This window comes from Chenopodium quinoa, unplaced genomic scaffold (genome assembly GCF_001683475.1).
Source record: "Chenopodium quinoa cultivar QQ74 unplaced genomic scaffold, ASM168347v1, whole genome shotgun sequence".
Taxonomy (NCBI): Eukaryota; Viridiplantae; Streptophyta; class Magnoliopsida; order Caryophyllales; family Amaranthaceae; genus Chenopodium; species Chenopodium quinoa.
Window position 1 is genome coordinate 3,678,114 of NW_018744718.1, and position 21,540 is coordinate 3,699,653.

General features: G+C 40.7%; 2 protein-coding genes across 4 annotated transcripts; one reads left to right on the forward strand and one right to left on the reverse strand.

Annotated features, from left to right (window-relative positions):
- Window positions 1-10,256: 10,256 nt before the first annotated feature.
- LOC110703462 (thioredoxin-like protein YLS8) lies at window positions 10,257-12,019 on the reverse strand. Of its 2 annotated transcripts, XM_021881279.1 has the most exons (3): window positions 11,813-11,937; window positions 11,067-11,105; window positions 10,257-10,929 (listed from the first exon to the last, which is right to left on the reverse strand). In XM_021881279.1, exon 3 carries the CDS (start codon window positions 10,927-10,929, stop codon window positions 10,621-10,623), a length of 309 nt encoding a protein of 102 aa, XP_021736971.1. In that variant the 5' UTR covers window positions 11,067-11,105; window positions 11,813-11,937; the 3' UTR covers window positions 10,257-10,620. The 2 variants fall into 2 exon arrangements, with proteins under 2 accessions (XP_021736971.1, XP_021736970.1); XM_021881278.1 differs by lacking the exon at window positions 11,067-11,105 and having other exon boundaries at window positions 11,813-12,019.
- Window positions 12,020-12,942: 923 nt separating this feature from the next.
- LOC110703463 (serine/threonine-protein kinase/endoribonuclease IRE1a-like) lies at window positions 12,943-21,075 on the forward strand. Of its 2 annotated transcripts, XM_021881280.1 has the most exons (7): window positions 12,943-13,358; window positions 14,529-14,760; window positions 15,883-17,294; window positions 17,719-17,891; window positions 18,376-18,622; window positions 19,896-20,199; window positions 20,715-21,075. In XM_021881280.1, exons 1-7 carry the CDS (start codon window positions 13,225-13,227, stop codon window positions 20,859-20,861), a joined length of 2,649 nt encoding a protein of 882 aa, XP_021736972.1. In that variant the 5' UTR covers window positions 12,943-13,224; the 3' UTR covers window positions 20,862-21,075. The 2 variants fall into 2 exon arrangements, with proteins under 2 accessions (XP_021736972.1, XP_021736973.1); XM_021881281.1 differs by lacking the exon at window positions 12,943-13,358 and having other exon boundaries at window positions 14,675-14,760; window positions 15,866-17,294.
- Window positions 21,076-21,540: the final 465 nt, after the last annotated feature.

Below are 21,540 nucleotides of genomic sequence, written 5' to 3' on the forward strand. Positions count from 1 at the left end.
GCCATCCAGTAGTCGCCCAGATGACGACAAGGATGAGGAGGAGAAAGAAAAAGAAAGAGAGCCAAGCACAAAAAAGCCGAAAGGCCTAAGTGCTTCGGCCCAAGGATTTGTACCCAGAGGTAAAGGGCCCGAAAGGGAAAAGGCTAGCTCTTCAGCTGAACAGCAAGACTCAGAGAGCCAGCCGAAGAACAAAAAGACTGGGACACCTGCTAACATAGGCAGTAGGCCAGATTCTGAAGAGTCCAGTCCATCAGCAATGGACATGGACCAACAGACTGAAACAGTTGAGTTGGCCGAAGGAGACGTTGAGAAATGTGTAACAATCGGGATGGACCTTGATCCGAACACCCGTTGTGAACTTATTCAGCTCCTTCGGGACAACAGAGATGTGTTTGCTTTCTCGGCAGCTGATATGCCCGGGATAAGTCCAGACCTCATCTCCCATAAGCTTAATGTTGACCCAACGTGTCGACCAATTAAGCAAAAGAAGCGGAATTACTCTGCTAATAAGAACCGAGACATCGCAGCCGAGGTCAAAAAATTGCTGGAGGCAGGCTTCATCGAGCCTTGCCAATATCCAGAATGGCTGGCAAATGTGGTGATGGTTCAGAAGGCCAATGGTACCTAGAGGATGTGCGTTGACTTCACGGACCTAAATAAGGCTTGTCCGAAGGATTTCTATCCCTTGTCGAGGATCGATCAGCTAGTCGATTCGACAAGTGGCCATGCCTTGCTTAGTTTCATGGACGCATTCTCGGGGTATCATCAGATCTTCATGCACCCCGACGATCGAGCAAAGACGGCATTCGTCACGAACGCTGGGGTGTACAATTACAAAATGATGCCCTTCGGATTGAAAAATGCGGGGGCAACCTATCAAAGGCTGGTGGATCAAGTTTTTGCCGATCAAAAGGGCCGAAACATGGAAGTCTATGTCGACGATTCGATCGTCAAAAGCAAAAAATCTAAGGACCATGTTAAGGACCTGGCTGAAACTTTCGCCACCTTAAGAAAGCATCAAATGAAGCTGAATCCGAAGAAGTGTGTCTTCGGCGTGAAGTCAGGGAAATTCCTTGGGTTCATAGTCAGCAAGAGGGGGATTGATGCCAATCCCTCCAAAGTCAAAGCAGCGCTCGACCTTCCTGAGCCGAAAACAAAGCGGGATGTTCAGCGGCTCACCGGAAGAATGGCAGCCCTCTCGAGGTTCATTTCCAGAGCTTCGGATAAGGGGTTACCTTTCTTCAAAGCCCTGAAACTCCCGAAAACAAAAGAGCTCGTTTGGGAGGAAGAGCAAAAAGACGCCTTTAAACAGCTTCGGGAGCATCTGGCTCAACTCCCAACGCTGGCTAGCCCAGCAGAAGGAGAAACTTTGTACCTGTATGTGGCCGTTAGCCCAGCCACCATCAGTGCAGTACTGCTGAAGGAAGAAAGCAAAAGTCAGCAACCGATCTACTTTGTCAGTCATACACTGACGGATGCCGAGACTCGCTACCCTCTACTCGAGAAAGTCACTTTCGCGGTAGTAGTAGCTGCTCGGAAGCTGAGGCCCTATTTTGATTGCCATCAGATAGTGGTCTTAACTGATCAGCCGTTGGAAAAAGTTCTCGGCAAGGTTGAAAAATCTGGTAGGCTAGCCAAGTGGGCTTTTGAGCTCACCGAATTCAGCATCAGCTACCGTCCGAGGGCTGCCATTAAGGCTCAAGCTCTAGAGGATTTCTTGGCCGAATGCTCATACCAAGAAGCGCTAGACAATGAAAAGAAAGTCTGGACCGTGTTTACGGATGGATCTTCCACCGAAAACGGTTCGGGGGCAGGAGTAGTGATAACTTCTCCCGAAGACAAATCCTTCGAGTATGCACTAAAATTTTCTTTTAAGGCCTCGAACAACGAAGCCGAATATGAGGCAGCAATCGCCGGCCTAGAATTGTGCATCTCCCTGGAAGCCGATCATGTCTGCCTGAAAACAGACTCTCAGCTAGTTGCATATCAGATTAGCGGCAGCTACGAGGCCAAAGAGCCCTCCATGATAGCTTATCTTGCCAAGACCAAATCAGTCATTGCAAAGCTGAAAACTTTTGAGGTTCAGCTGATCCCAAGGGGTCAGAATACTCAAGCCGATGCACTCTCCAAACTTGCCAGTTCAACTCTTACCGAGCTGAACAGATCTGTATATGTAGAAGTGCGTCAAGAGAGAAGTGTCGACGAAGCACCTGAAGTGTGCTGCGCTGACCCAGAGCCTAGTTGGATGGACCCTATCCTAGCTTTCAAACTTCGGGGAGAAACTCCCGAAGATAAAGCTTTGGCCTCCAAGATGAAGAGAACCAGCTCAAGGTTCATTGTCTTCAGGGGGGAACTTCTGAAAAAGTCCTTCTCAGCCCCACTGCTGAAATGCGTGGGACCAAAAGATGCAGATTATATCCTACGGGAGATTCACCTCGGCATCTGTGGGAACCACATTGGGGAAAGGACCTTAGCCCACAAGGCATTGAGGGCTGGATATTACTGGCCCACCATGATCGCAGATGCTAAGGAGCTGGTCCGGAAATGCGAAAAATGTCAAAAATACGCTCCAGTTATCCACCAGCCAGCAAGGGATCTTTAGCCGATCCTTAATCCACTCCCGTTTGCCCAATGGGGACTGGATATACTAGGACCATTTCCAGAGGCTGTGTACCAGAAAAAATGGATGATAGTTGGTGTTGACTACTTCAGTAAATGGATCGAGGCCGAAGCAGCCTCGAACATTACAGAGCAAACTATCAGAAAATTTATCTGGCAGAATATCATCACTCGTTTTGGCATCCCGAGAGTATTTGTCTTCGATCATGGGAGGCAATTTGATAACTTACCACTGAAGCGGTATACAGATCAGTTCGGCATCAAACTGGCATATTCAGCGGTATGCCACCCGCAAAGTAACGGACAAGCCGAAGCTGCAAATAAACAGATCCTAAATGCCCTCAAAAAGAGGGTGGAAGATCAAAAGTCCAAGTGGCTGGAGGAGCTCCCTGGAACCCTTTGGTCCCTTCGGACAACTGAAAAAGAGGCAACGGGCTATTCACCTTTTGAACTGGTGTATGGTGCCGAAGCCGTTCTTCCAGTGGAAATTGGCCATGAGAGCCTACGAGTGCACCACTTCTCGTCTGAGAATGAGCGACTGATGAGGGAATCTCTCGATTTCCTCGACGAAGTAAGAGACTCAGCCCGAGACAGAATGGCTGCTTATAAGCAGAGAATCAGCAAATTTTATAACCGAAGGGTCCATGCAAGGCCTCTTAAAATTGGAGACCATGTCCTTCGGAATGCTGCTGCAGTTCAGAAAGGCCGAATCCATGGGAAACTCTCAGCTGCATGGGAAGGGCCTTATGAAGTCTGTGATGAGCTTCAGCCAGGGACATACCGACTTCGGCAGTTGGATGGAACTGAGTTGAAAAATCACTGGAACGCTGATGTACTGAAAAAATATCATGTGTAAACCCTTTGGGGCAGAACAATATTTGTAAGTACATTTTGAACTAATGAAAGGCCTTGGAGCCGCCATTTATATAAATATTTGCAACTTTTTATCCTTTCAAAGTTTTCTTGGTTCTATCTACTCTTTAAGGGTTTTTTATTCAGCCTCGTCTGAAACCTTCGCCTTCGGGTAACTGGGTTTCAGATTGCTGACAAAACTCGTCTTTTTAAAGAACACTGGTCTTTCAGCTGAAGTCAAACTTTAGTAAGACTTGTTCTCCAAAGACATGAGTCCATGCACAATTCTGGGATATTGCCTTAACTGAGCCTTGTATCCCAGAAAGTCATTATCCGAAACATTGCCTTCAGTTGGCCCTGTGTTTCGGATATCCATTTTTCAATGATAGACAGAAAATCAAGGAAAACAGCAACTGTTGGAAATTGTTTATTCAGCCTCGTCTGAAACCTTCGCCTTCGGGTAACTGGGTTTCAGATTGCTGACAAACTCGTCTTTTTAAAGAACTCTAGTCTTTCAGCTGAAGTCAAGCTTCAGTAAGATTTGTTCTCCAAAGGCATGAGTCAATGGACAATTCTGGGATATTGCCTTAACTGAGCCTTGTATCCCAGAAAGCCATTATCCGAAGCATTGCCTTCAGTTGGCCCTGTGTTTCGAATACCCATTTTTAAGAAATAAAAAAATTGTTTATTCAGCTGAAGCCATACTTCAATTTCTGGGGGGGTAAGAAGCACTACTAGTGCAAGTTTATGTTCAGCAGAATTGAAGAAACAGTAAAACATTCAAAAACAAAGCAGCTGAAGAAAAGAACATCAAATTAATAATTCATGCTCAAAAATTGAGCTACAAGTTCAAATAAGTTAAAAAACTATATCGGCAGCCGCCCACAAGCGGAAAATAACACCTGCCGAAATACGTACAGAAGCAAAAAAATAAACTGTTTTGTACGACAAGGCAAGCTGAAGCAAAAAACAAACAAGGCAAAAATTCAGAAAGCGGCAAGTCTAAAGTTGAGCGCATGATGAACCGCAAGATTCTGAAGACGACTGCCCGAGTTCCTATGCTTCAGCCCGAGGAACAGACTTGTCAGCATTGTTGGGCCCCATGGTGGTCTCAGCCCCAGCAGCAGAAGAAGCAGGCTTTGCACTCTGCCGAGCCTCCCTTTCCCTCTGTTCAGCCTCCAACTCCATTCTCTCAGCTTCTTCTTCGGCTTCCTCAGCCTTAAGGATTTCAGCTTCGAATGGAGTTGCATACTTCATATGAGGGTCTTTGGGATCCTGGACCCATTCAGCACATTTGGACCAGTCCAACTTCGGCTCAGCATGAAGGCAGACTCTTCGGCACACTCTGAACCCGTTTCTGAAACCCATTTCATATTCTTCCTTGGTATAGACACGGACTTTGAGTAGAGCCTCAGCATCAGCCAACTTCTTCTTTGTCTCCTCCAAGTCTTCCTTGGATTTCTTCAGCTCACCGGCGAGCTTGGAGGAGGAACCTTTCAGCTCATTCAGCTCCTGCTGAACTTGGGAAGCCTCTGTCTGAGCCTGGGTCAGTTCTTCTTTTTTGGCCATCAGCTGATCCTCAATTTCTTGGAGCTTAGCTCTCTGAGCTTCAGCAGCAGCAGCAGCCTCTGAGAGTTGGACATCCCTGGCTTGGAGCATCTCTTCAGCAGCCATTCTGCTGGCTTCAAGAGCTTCTAGCTGTTGCTTCACTTCAGCTTGTGCAGCAGCTCCTTCCTGGATTCGGCTCTCAATGGTAGCCTTGAATTTGGAGATGTCCACTCCCATGTGCTCTTGGAGGAATTTTTCCCCTTCCATCAGTGGGGGAAAAACTTCCTTCTCCATAGCATCGCAGAAGGTTTTGAGGGCTTCAGCAGCTTTTTTCTCATATTCTTCACCCTTCTGCTGCTTCTCTTCAGCTGCTGCTTGCTACAGCTTAGCAAGCTTTAACTCCTCTTCGGCTACCTTTTTGTCGTGCTCGGCAGCGTCCACCCTATCTTGTAGGGTATCTATCAGCTCTATAGTGAGAGTTTGATTGTGCACGAACTGAAAACAGGAGCACAAGTTAAAATAAAAAATAATAATAATAATGATAATTAAAGAGCTGAATTTTAAAGGAGATAAAGGCAAGGAAAATCACCTGCATCATCAGCAGTTGGTTAGACCTGGCTGGGTCAGGAACTGATCTGCTGGATTCGCCCATCCCAGCAGTGGCCTTCAGCGACCAGATTCTTGCCCTATCTACTTCGGACATGCCAGCAAAATCGCCGAAGTAGGCTGCAACACCTTCTCGGTTCTGACCCCATATGAGGTCCCAGATGTGATCTGGGATTGGAATTCGGGGGGCCGAGAAACCCATTTCTCCAGATTGCAGAGTCTGGAAGGAAGGAAAGGATGACGATGGAGCTTCTTTAACTTTGGATGGCTCAGCATCCTCCTTCTTCTCAGAAGAGTCAATTATTATGACTTCTTTTTCTTCATGGGTGAGGACGAAGGCCTCAACCTCTCTTGCAATGTCTGCCGTGAAACCCTCAGCACTGGGCATCACGGCATCCTCATTCTTGTGCTCAGCAGCACTCTCTTGAACTTCTTCTTGGACTTCTCCCTTAGGTTCGGGAGTTTTCTGATCCACCTCCATCTCGGGAGGTGGCGGAGGGGTCTTTGGAGGTGATTGAGGTGGTGGCCGGGGAACCCTCGGCGATCCATTGCCTTCCTCGGGTTCCCTTATTTCGACGCCGATGATCATCGGCCTCCGCTCAAAGTCATGGGGGCCGATGATGGCCATTCTTCGGCGCCTTTTCTGAAGCGGCTGCTCGTCCATGTCTGAGTCTGAGGACTCTTCTTGTATCTGGTCTTCGGGACGAACAGGGGCTTTCCCTTCTCTGTGTCTATTACTCTCTTCAGACTGTAAAAGACAGGGGGAGGAAGAATGTGAGTAAAAAAAACAAAAACAACAAAACAACAAACAGAAACAGACAAAATTAAGTCTGAAAGCTCACCGAGGTATTCAGCAAAGCCTCGTCTTCTTCAGCTGCCCTAGCTGCAGCTTCTTCTTCAGCAGCCCTGGAGGACCCTTCTCCTCCTTCACAAGCTTCAATAACCCGTGCAACCTCTTCGGCCGTACGGGCAGCTTCAGCTTCTTCGTCCAGCAGCTGAAACCAGGGATCTCTCTTCTTCCACCAAGGCTTCTGCCTCTGATACAGAGCAACAACCTCAATTTGGAAGTGGGAAGAGTCTAAATGAACTTCTCTATGCCTCGGTTCAGTGATAGAGGGGGCCCGATCAGTTACAACTCGTTCTCGGTTGACGCCAAGACGAGCGTAGTTAATGCTGACGTTGGTCTCGTCCCGCTCTGAAAAAGAAAAGGGGAAAGGTCAGTTCAGTTAGGTTGGCACAACATAAAAAAGCGAAGTGAAAGAGGAGAAAAAGAGATAATTAAAAGGCCTCGGCCCCAGCCGAAGCAGCTTACCATCCTTAAACTTTCGGCTGAGGCCGACAGCTGCTAGCATGTTCTCTTGGAAAACATAATGCGTATCGGGGAGCCAAGTCTCCGGGATATGCTGCATTCGGCCGCTGCCCCCCCGGTTCGGCAGCTTGCCGAAGATATTCTGTTGATTAAGGTTCGGATCTGGGCTGTTATCTGCGGGGGGACCTAAACTTCCCATGTCGGGATCAGGCTCAGCAAGGTACCGGGGAGCGCTGAAGACGCAAGGGTGGCCCGGGTCCGTGGGTGCCCTAACCCAAATCCATTGACCTCTCCAGTCCTTGTCTGAAGAGTCGTTCGGCCACATGGTTAGGTACTAGGGCCGAGACTCAATCCGGTACCACCCAGAACCATGACTTCCGTGCCCACTTTGAATATTTGGCACTAGCCGATGAAGCTTTTTGAAGCAGTGCAGGTTCGGCACATACTTGAAGAACTTGCAGACCCATAAGTATGTCATCACCCTTCGGATGCTAATAGGAGTTAGCTGACATAGGGAAATATTGTAATGGATCAGCAAGTCTCGGACGAATACGTTCAAAGGGAACCTCAGCCCATACTGAAGTTGTCTTGTGTACACCCCCACATACCCCGGGGGTGGACGATGGATTCTATCGGATGCCACGGGCATTCGACACCAATACCCATCAGCTTCAAGGATGCCGTAATGCAACTCAATTTGTTCGGCAAACCGATACTGTTCGGCATTCTCCACCCACCAGGAGTAGGGGCGGTTCTTTATCATGGCCGAAGCTACTTCGACATCCTCCCACTCTGAAAACCCGGGAAGGATATCCCAAAGGACAGCGGGAACTTCATCGTCCCGCCCAGAAGCGCTCGACCCCTCCGTTCTCTGAGGAGGAGCCGAGGAAATTGGAGTCGCCCTAATCCCTTCAGCAGGGTCAGACTCTGCTATGTGTCCATTCTAGGTCCCAATCCTGTTCCTGGGATCGGGAATTGGCCTTGCTCTTCTTGGAGCACGGGCTCTACCCCTAACTCCTCTCGCCATTGATAATTTCGAAGAAAAAAGTCGAAAAAAGGGGAAGGAGTTAAAATTCGAAGAAAAATAAACTAAAATCAAAGGAATTTACCTTAATCTGAAGCGAAAGTTGCCGATTTACGAATTGGTAGTGGCGAGTCTCAGTTTCTAAGCTTAATGCTCGGGGAATTTGCGAAGTTTTGATGCGGGTTCTTGGGTTCTCTCGAGAATTCTGGGTTTGTGTTGGTGAATAAGTGAGGAGAGATGACGCGCCTCTAATTATATCTCCAGAAATGGGAATACGGGGAGTCCGCGTTTCAATTTCTCTTAAATACCCCACTAAGTAACCGTTAAACACACGACCTTGCGATTAAACTGCCCATTATCCGTCCAACTTCCACAATTATCCGCCTTAACTGTTGTTATCTCATTAATTACGGTTTAATTACGGTTTAAATTCAAATTTTTGGATTAATTAAATCATTCACTTCCCTCCTTTTCTGATTAAATCAAACCCGACCCGTCATCCTTCCAAATCGGGTCTGGGGGGCAAGTTGTTTGGGTCCAATTTAGTCCAATTGGGCCTAGGCATTAAATGATCCAATTAAAAGCCCAAGGTCAAGGTTCATCTCTCCAATTGTGCTAAAGTCAAAGATCAGTCCTCAAGGCAAGCCAATTGGGCTAAGGCCCAACTTCTCCATATATGCAAAGGTATAAAAGCCATCAATATTACATTTGTACATTCATTCAAGAAAAGCCTCAAGCAATTAATTCTCTGTGTTCTCTTTCTACACACTGTACTGACTTTAGCATCGGAGGGGCCTTCCTCGGCAACACCCCCGAGGCTAGTTTACGTGTGTTTACTGTGCAGGAAACCTTCGGCCCAACATCACTTGGACCGAATCCAGTCTTCTCCACTTCATCGGACCTTCGACAAGGTCCCATTGTTTTCACCCGAAACAGAAATTAAATATATATGTTCAAGAAATGAATACTAAGAAAAAAATAAATAATTGAAGAAATGAAATTCTAAAAGAATTGAAGAAATGAATGAAATGCGTACTAAAAAGAAAATAAATATAAGAGAAGTTGAAGAAATGAAGTATATACCAAAGATATTAACAATTTCTTCATCCGCCATCACAGTGAGCTCGTTATCGATTTTCTTTAGTTGGGTATTTTCTGCTAATAATTTCTTTTAATTTTGCTGAATTTCGATCTCACTTTCTGAAGTGTACATATCAGGTATATATAGACACGTTACACCCGACATCTTAATTGGGTTTACTATCTCTTTCTTTCTTTTTTCACTTTTTAATATTTTTTAAAAATAGTAGTATAATAATAAAATAATAACAACTACTTTGTAACAGAAATGGAATCAGTTATTAACGGTTTCAGAAAATGTAAAAATAAAAAATAAATTTATTTAATTGCATCCCACTCTGTTACTTCTGTTGCAAACCTCCGATTTCTGTTTTTAATTGGTATTTTTTTTAACGTTCATTATGTTAGTACACATTTACACACTCTATACTATAATTTATATTAATTTAAAGTTGGGTTACACACGTGTTTTAGTAGTTTTAGTAAGATAAAAGTATTAACTTTGGTGTGTTTGGATTGAAGGAATTGGAGGGACAGGAAGGGAAGGGAAGGGAAATGGAAAGATTGAGCATCTTTCATTTAGATAACAAATGAGGAAGGAAGGGAATTGGAGGGAAGAGAAATGTAAATTGTAGGAAATTGATCCCTCCAACAATAGAGAGATTTGAAAGGAAAACTCACCATTCTTTCCTCCCATCCCTTTCCCTCCCCTCCTCTTCTTTTCCCTCCCCTTCTTTTCCTTCCCCTTTCTTTATCCAAACACACTATAAAGTATTTAAGTATTAATCGGTATTTGAATGTTTTTGTGGGTGGACGTGGAAGGCGAGACACGACAAACTCTAATACAGTATTTGTAATTTTATAACAAGCTCTCTGATTTATTAGACGATTATAAGATTTATAACAAGCTCTGAATTAGATGATCGAATTAAAAATGTAAAGTTGTATACTCGTAGAGTATTAGGAATCAGTTGCACCAAAAAATAAGAAACACTTGAAAGTTGCCCGAATAAGAATTGAACCTACAAGGCTACAATCTCAAAGTTGTAGGGTTTCTTTCCTCAGTATTTTGCAAGTAATTATCCTCTAATCAAGTTAAGATGGATCCTTCAGTCGATTAATAAAGTTATTACTGTTGCTTCTCTTTCCACTTGCCATATGCTACTGAATTTGAGTTAGGCATTTTATTTAATGTTTCAAAATATTACTTACAAAGCCTTTTCTACCAAATAAATCAACCTTATACTTTGAATCAGAAATTTGCTTATTTGTTTACAAGGAAAAAACTCCTCAAGAGTATGGCCAGCCATACGACATGTCATAACGAGAGGAGAGAAATATTAATTTCCATAAATAGTACACAAATTTTGCCAACTAAATCAAGTATACTATGCGATAAACTTGACTTATTGATTAGCAATTACAATAATTAAAAAATATAGAATGGAGACTAGAGCACCACAATCGTAACAGTTTGTGAGGTTACAAAACCCCCAGCCTCTGAACCTAAACTACAGAAACAAAGCCCAATTTTGATCACTACAAGCTACAGAAGAACCAATGCGCACCTAACCTAACCAAATTAGTAGCGGTACTTGGTTGAGTAGTCTTTGGGTGAGATCACCAATCCTCGACCCTTCCTTGCCCCACGATAGACTGTCTCGACAATGTCAATGAACTCCTGCTTGTTCTTAAGAGCCCAGTTGATTTTATTGTTGTTACCAGTACCAAGGTCTATCATTATGTGCTTGTTCCTAAAAAAGAACATGACAGTGCATGGATCATAGAGCTCATACATTGTGGTGAAATCAGGCACCTCTGTTATGTCCACTACATAAATCACTGCATAGTTCTTTATTTTCTCCGCCACAGCAGCCAGCACTTCATCCATCTGGAAACAAGGCCAAATAAGTTCACACAACAAAATGATTTAATGTTGTATCTTTCTACTAACCTCAGAAACATGTAACACCACCAGACAATTCCCCAAATTATAACAACACTGTTAAACATATATAAAGAGTCTACCTTCCGTTGAAGATCAGCTGTTCTCTTTAATCAAGGCCACTGAAAAAGAAACGATAAGATATATAAAAACGTCCACAAAGACATCAATAGACGGCTTTAACAAGACCAGCAGCAATAGTACTTAATATCGTACATTTATACCCATGAAATCGATCTCATTCTCGTATTGCATTATCGGAAAATACCAGCTTAATATGGACAATTAGGCAGCTATCCTATGAGACTCATAACCATGATCAATATACAATAATTGTGCAAGTTAGCAACAAAGAATGCAATGTTAATAAATGCCCAAATCAACATTTCAGGTTTAATTTATGCCCATGTCAACAAACTCCTCCACTTATTAAACCTAAATTTCATCTTTTGCAATCAGGTTGCTCTGTTCTAGTATTCTCCCAATTCAACCACTAAGTACTTCGTATAAATTAGATTATAGCTTTTGCAAATGGGTGTTACGACGGTTCATGTTAACAACCCCTAACTTTGTTGATGTTGTTGTTGTAGTAGTAGTATACCCAAATTAGCTTACATTTAATTAATCAATTTTTTCAAACTCTAAACAAATCAAACTTGTCACACCAATCGAACGAATTTAGAATTAACAAAATTGATGTGAAATACTAATAACAAACTATGATTTCAATACTTTAACATGCTAATCTGATCACATTAGTAACTAATTTTCTAGAAAATTTGGTTAAAAAAAAAAAAAAAAGAAAAGAAAAATGGAAGAGAGGAATTACCTGCATACAGGTGTCATCCCAATCATGGCCGAAACGGATGATGACAACACGCGCTTCCTCGGCGAGAATGGCCTGATCGACGGCCCAGCCTGAGTGCAAGTGCGGCAGCAAGTATGACATTTTCTCTTTCTCTACAAAATTGAGGAAATCTGGAATTATCTGGAGCTTCCCTTCCTATTTATAACTGTCTGATACCAAGTGTTCACCAGAAACCTCTAGAATATCACTTTTTTCAAAGGTGATCATTAGACTGGCCGGTCTGGGCCTATGACTAAAAATCAGCCATAGTTAACACTAGACTAGACCAAGGTTTAGATCGAAAATGTTTGTCCAAATTCATAAATTTTGGCGGAGCTAGCAGCCTTTTCGGGCCATTTCAGGCCAGGCCAAAAAACTAGTAAAAATGTGTATTGTATTTGTCCAAGACCCGCCCAAAAAAATAATAATTTTAGCCCGTGTTGTCGTGCTGGACCTAACCCAATTTTATGCCCTTGGTCCGCCCAAAATCAAGCAGGATCCATGTTGACAACAATAATTTATTGTATTATTATTTTTTATAACACAGATTATTTTGTTAAGAAAAACATCAAATATTAATCCGTATGATTTTATTATTAATACAATATAAAACTAGATTTGCGAGTTAGATTTTTAACGGTGAAAGTGAAGGGTAATGAATTTTCCCCCTAAAGTACATAAGATTCATAGCAAGGAACGGGGAGTCATATTCCATATACGTAATGAATAATCCATCAAAGTTCGGTACTCGTTATCCAAATTAACAATCTTTGATTAAAAAGTTAAAATTACATGTCTGATCAAACATCAACCCTTATGATTTATTAATACGGATATATAAAATTAGACAATTGAAAGTGAAAGTGGGGGTAATGAATCCTCACCCTAAAGCACATAAGATTTAACAGTACGATACCGAAATTACAAAGTGATCAACCCAAGATGACTTAACAATAAAACAAGACCTTATTTACCCCTCGTCCAACAGCAAAAAACGGGGCTAGTCGTAATCCATATATGTAACAAATCTAACAATTAATCCATCAAAGCTCAATAGACGTTATCCGAATTAAGAATCTTTGAATGAAATTACGTGCTTGTCTTCTCTCAAAAAAACTTAAACCCAAACACCAAAGGTAAACAAAGCAACGCAAAAGAAACACAGGAAACTTTTGGCTACGACAACTAACACAAAAGGGCAACCTTCAAACGTTGAATTTCGAGGCAACCTTGAATCGTTGAATTTCGAGGCAACCTTTGAATTTTATAATCAAGCTTCGAATCTCTTTTCTCCCCCCTTCTTCTTCAACCCCACCAAACCCCCAATTCTATGAAAATTTCCGTAAATTATCCCTCTAATCCCACCAACATTGATCAGTGTTAAACCCTTTTCAATGAAACAGAGGTTTGAATTCCTCGTTTTCTTCATCGTTGCTCTTTCTTTGTCAACCGTCGTCGTTTTATCCTCTTCTGCTAATGAGTTATCCCTCCACCGTCCTGCCGGACGCAAACCGCTTTCTCTTGCTCCGTTAGTTTCTCTCTCCTCGCATTTTGTTCTAGTATTGATTATTATCTGATTTATTGCTATATGTATGTGTATTTTAGAATATTGCATGATTAAATAGTTTCATTATATTTTTAATTGAGTTTTTCTAAGAATGAATTTTGTGATTAGGGTTGTGATATGATCCTAATCATCCTATGTGGGGGTGATTATGGACAATTTCAAAATTTGAGACAAACCCTTTTATATGAACCCAATAGAGGTTGAGTAATTATGGTTGATCATAAAATTTTGCTTAGGAGTGACTTTTTCGGTGTAATTTGAACATGATCGACGATGGAATTGAATATATAAGTCGTTTCGGCTTTATGATTACATTTTACCGTGGTCAGGTCTATTTCATTGGAGAAATTAGGGAATTGTAATGAAAACAGAAGTAGTTGTTTTCTTGTTATATGCTGTCAGTTGGGTGTGCGAGTTGTGATCAGTATGTCAAACTGATGGTTTGTGATTCGAAATTACAAGCTGCAAGTAAGGCTGCACCCTATTCACTAATCAAGTGATTGTTAGCTGACAACATACTGCACTGAAATGTAGTATAGCTATTTAGCTTATATCAGTGAACGAGGTAGGGTCTCGGCTTATGCAAACGTGATGCTTGTACTTGTATTCTTGATGAGGCTAAGTGCATGTTGGAAATTGAAATAGGTTAATGCTCTTGGTAATATAAGAACTCTAGAACAAGGAGACTATCTGCATATGTTGTTTGGTTCTACTTGTTATCTACAAACATCTCAGTAGTCATGTTAGTTTGTAAATCATCACAGTTTATCATGACAATTTTCTTAACATATGACCAGGCTCCATTTATTACTGTTGCTTCCTTTTATTACTGTTGCTTCTCTTCCACTTGCCATTATGTTTAGTATAACTAGCATTACTATATCCGTTGACATTTTTGCAATGATGCTGAATTAACTTGTTGTTTCAGCAGAACACTTAAATGAAAACCTGTTTCTTCCCGGGCTTATAAATTAAAATACCTCCCGTATGGTGTTCCATTTAGTATTGAACCCTTCCTAAAAGACAACCAAAAGGAATGGGAACGGAAATTTTTCACCATCTAATACTAGTAGTTCCTTTTACTTTTTTTTCCTCAAATATCTCTTATGTTTTTTTATCATATTTTTGCAGGACACAAGATGTGGAGTTAGTAGCTGCCCTTAATGGCACTGTCTATTTGATAGATAGTGATTCTAGAAAAATTCTTTGGTCTTTATTATCAGGGCCTCCTATTTATGTGTCTTATCACACTCCGATCCAAGAAGATGGTGAAAACAATAAAGCAGTGGGACGCAGTAGATATTCTTTTATGGACTGTGGAGATGACTGGGAATTGTATCTGAATTATGACTATGGAAAACTGGTTGGTCACATTTTCTAACCCTCATTAGCCTTCTCATGTTATATAAATGTGCTTGTTTAACCACTATGGCATCCCCAGTTATATATCATATAGTATGTCACATGGATTTTCACTTTAAATCTTTTTCTAGGTTGATGGTAAATGCTTGTAGTTGTACTTGATTCTTTAGCGATATAAACTGAAGAGCTTTGTACATTCGTTTGCTCTGAACTTTTATAATATGATGATGATGACGCTATGGCTGCCAAAGATCTATTCTGCAAGCAAAAATACTCGTGTTTTTATCTATTTATTTATTTTATTGGGAAGTTTGAGGTGAGGTTTATGATAGTAATTAAGGTCTCAAGGTTATATCTCTCTTTATGTAACTCAGTGGAAAATAGTACGAAGAACCAGCGGCAGCCAGAATGTGCGAATTTATATGAATCAAGGAAATTGCATCACCGCATTCAATTCTGCATCTTCAAAGTAATACAAAGGTGGCTGCTGAGAATTTATTGAATTTTTACAATGCCCCTATTGCTGCCAAACATTTGGCAATTGAAAGGTCTTGAAAAGCTTTAGCCTTTCCAATCCAAACTGAAATTCAAGATAGAGATATATGGGAAGGAGAAGACCCAAATTCTACTAGGCGTTTCTTCCTTATTTAATATCTGATATCAAAGCATGGATTACTTGTCTAGAAAAAGGGAAAGGAGGGATGAAGAGGGAAGGGAGGGGTGAAGAAGGAAGGGGGACGAATGGAAGGGGAGGGAGAAGATAAGGTTACATTTTCCCTCCAAATCTTTCCAACATTAGAAGGATTTGGTATATTAAAGAGGGAGGGAAAATGATTCCTTCCATTTCCCTTCCCTCCTATCAAAAGTTATCCAAAGAAGGGAGGATGAATCCCTTTTTTTCTCTTCTCTTCCTTTCCCTCCAACTCTCTCAATCCAACAATGTGTTATGTAATAATATTTCTCCCAATCAAGAACCCAGATATAAGTGAAGCATAAATTGTTGATAAGGTTTTGCAATTCTCAAATTTTACTGCTTCTTGTTGTTTGTATACTACTGTACCTTATATATCATGGCATAACTGATCAATTCACACAGAAAGCCAAAGTTTTTTTCTCTGTGCAGAAACTTGAAGGTACTATCCAAGATTATGTGAATAAAACACCAATATATGAGGATGATGAAGTTACTATAGGATCCATGCATTCTACAGTTTTCAAGGTTGATCCTTGGTCTGGAAAACTCATTCATGATTATGGAAAATCTGTATCCAGAAAGGTGCCACAATGGGGTGCAGAGACTTCCTCTGCTGAGGGAAGAAGTGATTTAGAAACTTCTAGCTCTTCAAGTGCTAAAGGTTCTGATGTGGAGCTATACGTTGAAAGAATAGATTATTCACTTTCAACTAAAGCATTTGACAAACTACTGTGGAATCTAACGGTTGGCTTTTTTAAAGCCAAAGTTCGATGTAGGGGGACTAATCAGTTGCTTGACGGAGCTTTGATGAATTTGGACCGTAAACTGGGTTCTGGTTCTGATGCTCTTAGGACTGTCTCATTTCCTTGCGAATATGAATTTCCCGTACACCGTTTTCGCAAGCAGAGTATGTTTGAGTACTTTCTTAGACTAGATGGCTTATCTGGTCCCATAAACGATCATAATATGCTTCCAGTTGGTGCTCCAAGTCAAATGCTTCCTTCACAGCTTAATGATGATAAACTCTCATCTACTCATAAGGAAGGGATCTTGTTACCAACTCGTAGCCATTTACGCTCATCGCGTGAAGTTCTTGAGTCTAATTGGAGAACTCATGGGAGGCATGACAGTTTATGGATACTAAAAGGGAGATATATTCTATGGTATTGTGTCTTTCTTGCTCTCCTTTTCTTTGGATTTGTTTACCATAAAATATTTGCAGTGGCAACAGGAAATATTGAGTTGGATGTAGAGTCTAGTTTGATTCCTCAGCCGGTATCTTCCAAAAAGAAAAGATCTCGTAAATCAGTGAAGAACATAGCGGGCTTAGAGGAAGGTCTGCATTATGAGAAGACTGTTAGATGTTGGCCGAATCTCAATAATCTTTTGCAGGATGAGACAGATGGACACAAAATTGGTAAATTGTTTGTATCTAATAGAGAAATTGCGATAGGAAGCAATGGTACTGTTGTATATGAGGGGGCTTATGAAGGAAGGAAAGTGGCTGTGAAGCGCTTGGTTCAGGCTCATCATGATGTGGCCTTTAAAGAAATTCAAAACTTTATTGCATCTGACCATCATCCGAATATTGTTCGATGGCATGGCGTGGAGCATGACCATGATTTTGTGTATCTTTCTCTCGAATTTTGTTGTTGCAGTTTAAATGATCTTATTGAGTCATATACGGATCCCTCCTATCACTCTATGTCTATCTATGACAAATCATTGCGTGGAAGGGCAGAGTACAAAGCCAAGTTGATTTCCGTGAAGGCGACCATGCAAGACATTAAATTGTGGAAAGGCAATGGCTATCCTTCTGCCTTATTGATAAAACTAATGAGGTTGGAACTAACTCTTGCCTATTATGCATATTTAAATGCTGTGATCCGTGCGAAGTTCAGTCATATATTGAGTATCGATTAATTGGTTTGCATTAGACATGAGTGGTAGTTTTTCATTAATAGGAAGTGTTTGGTTTGATATTTGTTTCACCTTAAGGAGCTCTAAGAACCTAATCTTAACTGAAAGTTGAAACTTATTGCATAATATTTTGAGGATTCTGCTACCAATAACCACCTTTTGTATACCATGGATAATTGAGAAAGCCATTGTGCAACAGATTTGCAATTTGATGCATTAGCTCAATAATGAAATTTGGATCAAGTTTTTTAGGAGTTTGGTGTGATCTAGTAACTTTCCGACATCTTTGCATTTTATTTGATTTTTGACGTTGGATTCTCTGTTATGTGTTGGTTTCTAATGCAGGGATGTGGTTTTTGGGCTTGTTCATTTGCATGAACTGGGAATAATTCACCGCGACTTAAAACCACAAAATGTACTGATAAACAAGGAAAAAGCCCTTTGTGCAAAGCTTTCTGATATGGGGATTAGCAAGAGGCTTCCTGCAGATATGTCTTCTTTAGGTCATCATGCTACTGGTAGGAAGTCTGGTCTATTGCTCCTGTAGTGTTTGCATTGACTTTGCTTTATATGTATCATGCATCATCTCCAAAAAAGATTGTGGGATAGGTCTATCTACTTGGGAATTTCATTATCATTACCATTTACTTCAATTAGAAGTCATAGAGCCAGTTGATCAACTCTATAATGTGTTTGGCATAATATCCACACATGCACTGTTGTGAGTATTTACTGCATGAAATGTTAGCTCTACAAACTATATGAACATGTTTATTCAACTTGTTATCTTTAATGGTGCTACTGGAGACCTTTATTGTATACTTTTTCAGCATGCCCCGGATTGAAAAGAATTTGATAATCGTGTAGAGGTTTTAGGAGGAATTCCCCTTGAATCTATATGGATTGTATCTAAGTTGATTTTCTAGGAGTAAACTATGTTGCATATCCAGCATTTGTTCGTAAACTTACTTGAGTCTTTTCTGACTAATGCCTAATGACTAGGTAATGGAAGTTCCGGTTGGCAAGCTCCAGAACAGTTACTTCATGAACGCCAAACACGGGCTTTGGATATGTTTAGCTTAGGCTGTGTCCTCTTTTACTGTGTTACTGGTGGCAGACATCCTTTCGGTGATCGACTTGAACGTGATATCAATATAATCAGGAACCGAGTGGATTTTAATCTGGTGGAGGATATGCCAGAAGCACATGATCTCTTTTCTCGTTTACTGCAACCAAACCCTCAAATGAGGTGAGTTCAATTTGGTTTAGCACTTCCACCAAACATGTATTCCTTGGATTATTTTCTATTGACTATGGTGGGATTTTAACATGTGCCTAACTTACAATCCTTTGTTTGTTCACTTTGTTGTGGGCAATCAATGTCTTTTGACCTTACAATTACCTTTCTCGTGACGTACATATATATTCCACATATAAAGTTTATCTGAAATAGATTGCTATCTCTAGATAAAAGTTGCCTTGAAAGTAAGTAAATTTTTGACATTGATACTATGCTTCGACATTGAAAGTAAGTAAATTCAAGCTTGCATCAGTAACTTGGTTTTCAGTACTATGCTTTTACTGTTGAAAAACTGAATTCAGTAACAAATGGGGGAGCAGTTAATAATTATTAATATTTTTACCCTTATTTATTCTTTATGAGATTTTTTTTGTACACCAACCCATACTGATATAAAACTCTTTCCCCCCTCCCCCCCGTCTACTTGCCTTCCCATCTTCATAATTCTCATCTTTAGTGTAACAGCCGCCAGGACCAACACCATAGATGATAGCAGAGAAGCATGTCACACATCCTGTATGGTCCAACCACCTCCTCATACCACCCTGCCCATTCTGCATGTCCATCAATACTCTTCACAGCCATGTCCACCTGGTTAGAGGGAGAAGAAGTTTTCAGATCCAACTTAACTTACTGAAAGGATCCAACATGGTAGATGTTGTATGGAATCCACCTACTATCTCTAATCATTGTTGGTTCCAACTCCTAAGTTCATGCAAAAATCTTGGGTTGAAGCTGGGATTGGATTGGATTGTTGGGTAGTGATTGTCACTTGTCACTGATTGTGATTGGATAGTGGTTCCTTAAGGTAGTGCTGTGGTTTTAGGTGATTATAATGTTGAGATGTGGAAGTGGTACCTTAGTTGTGATGGGTGCTGGCTTCCTTGGCGATGATGGGTTCCCTCAGCCCAAACTTCAAAGTGGGGGTGAAGAACTTTGGGGAATGTGGTAGGACTTATGGTAATGGGTTATGACCTAGTAAGATCTTACAAAATTTTAAGCAAACACAAAGAAGGGATGTGTTGTTCTCACCTCGTTTCTAGCTTCCTAAATGATTCCAAATTAGACACAGATCTTGTTTATTCTTTCTTGAATTATACAAGGGTACAAAGCTGGAAGATAATTAGTAAATCAACCTTATCTTGGACCTGTCTTATCCCCTTTTACTTTTTATCTTTTGATTGATCTTTCTCTTACATAGTTACATTCTCATTGTTGTCAGGCCTATAGCATCAGAGGTTCTACACCATCCATTTTTTTGGAATTGTGAAATGCGCTTATCATTTCTACATGACGCTAGTGATAGAGTTGAACTAGAAGACAGAGAGGCAAATTCAAGTATCTTAAAAGATTTGGAAAGCATTGCTCCTACAGCTATAGGTACCAAATGGAATATAAAGCTGGAGCCACAATTTATCAATGATATTGGCCGTTACAGACGTTACAAGTATGAGAGTGTCCGAGACCTGCTGCGTGTCATACGAAATAAGCTGAATCATTATCGAGAGCTGCCTGCTGAAATTCAGGTACAGCTTCCACTTTATGAAATATAGTTTTCATCCTTTTTTCTTGATGTCTATTCATGCATCATTTTTTTTTTCTTTGGGGGGTGAGGGAGAGAGAGAGATATTAGCTATATTATAATATATTTATGAATTTACAATACCAGAGTAAAATAATTTATGCAGTCATGTGTGAGCAAATTAATAGTATTAGATTACACACCCTAGTAGGATTTTGATCATGTGGAGTAGTTGTGTTCAGTTGTGAAGACAAATCAAGGATTTGATCATAGATGGGACTGAAGCATTATTCAGATAGAATTGCATTGGTTGTTCATTTTTGAGATGGTGAAAGTTGCCTTTTGATCACCTTTATTCGTGGCCTTGTCTGCCTTTTGATACTCATAGTGTTTTTTTTTTTTTTTTTTTTGAAGAGGTTTGCAGTTCTTATCTGTTTACTGAATAGACTCTGCAATTCTGAAATTCTGCTCCTCTATAATATTTTCTGGTACTTATTTCTTCTTAAATTGATATTTCAGGGACTTCTGGGATCAGTCCCTGATGGATTTGATGAGTACTTCATGAACAGATTTCCCAGACTATTGATTGAAGTTTATAAGGTGGCTAGTAAATTCTGCAGATCTGAGAAATGGTTTCAGAAATATATTCAAGACAGTGTGCTTTGAGCTGCCTAGCATTACAGTGGATTCAAGTGTTGTAGCCTGTACATGCCCACATCAGTGTGTTTATTCAACTGTCTTTAAACAATTCAGATGTAAATGAAATTCCTGATATTATTGCCCTTTAATGTATACGCCTTAATACATTATTTACATAGCAGATGTAATGTAATGGTTTATTTTTATTATTTATGTCAATTTGGAGTACAACCTTTACCTATTCTTTTGTTATTCCTTTTGTTATCTGTTTTCTGAAGACTTGAAAGAGTGTTCCATTTTGCTAGTTGGACCATCTGATCAGCACTTTCTCTTTCTGCCATCTGCCACTCAAGTTGTTTTGGAGCCCTTGTTTTGAAGTTATGAAAAAATTATCATTTCTAGGCGACCATATGCAACCCCTGAAGAAATTGTTTCACTGTTATTTTGCTTGTTTTAGTCATTATTTTAAAACCAATTCTCTTTCAGAACTCTTGTTTCTTCTCATAAGTATTCTCTCAATCAGCTTCTTTTGGTAAGGAGTAAGGTTGTGTACGTCTTATCTTCCACATACCCCATTGATAAACGCAGTGATGGGATTCATGCTCGGTAGTTATGGACTTATGGTTGTATTAGTGCCTCTAATTAATGTTAAGGTCAGCAAAGTAAAAATGAAGGTAATTGCTATATGTGCAAAATTTGTATCTTG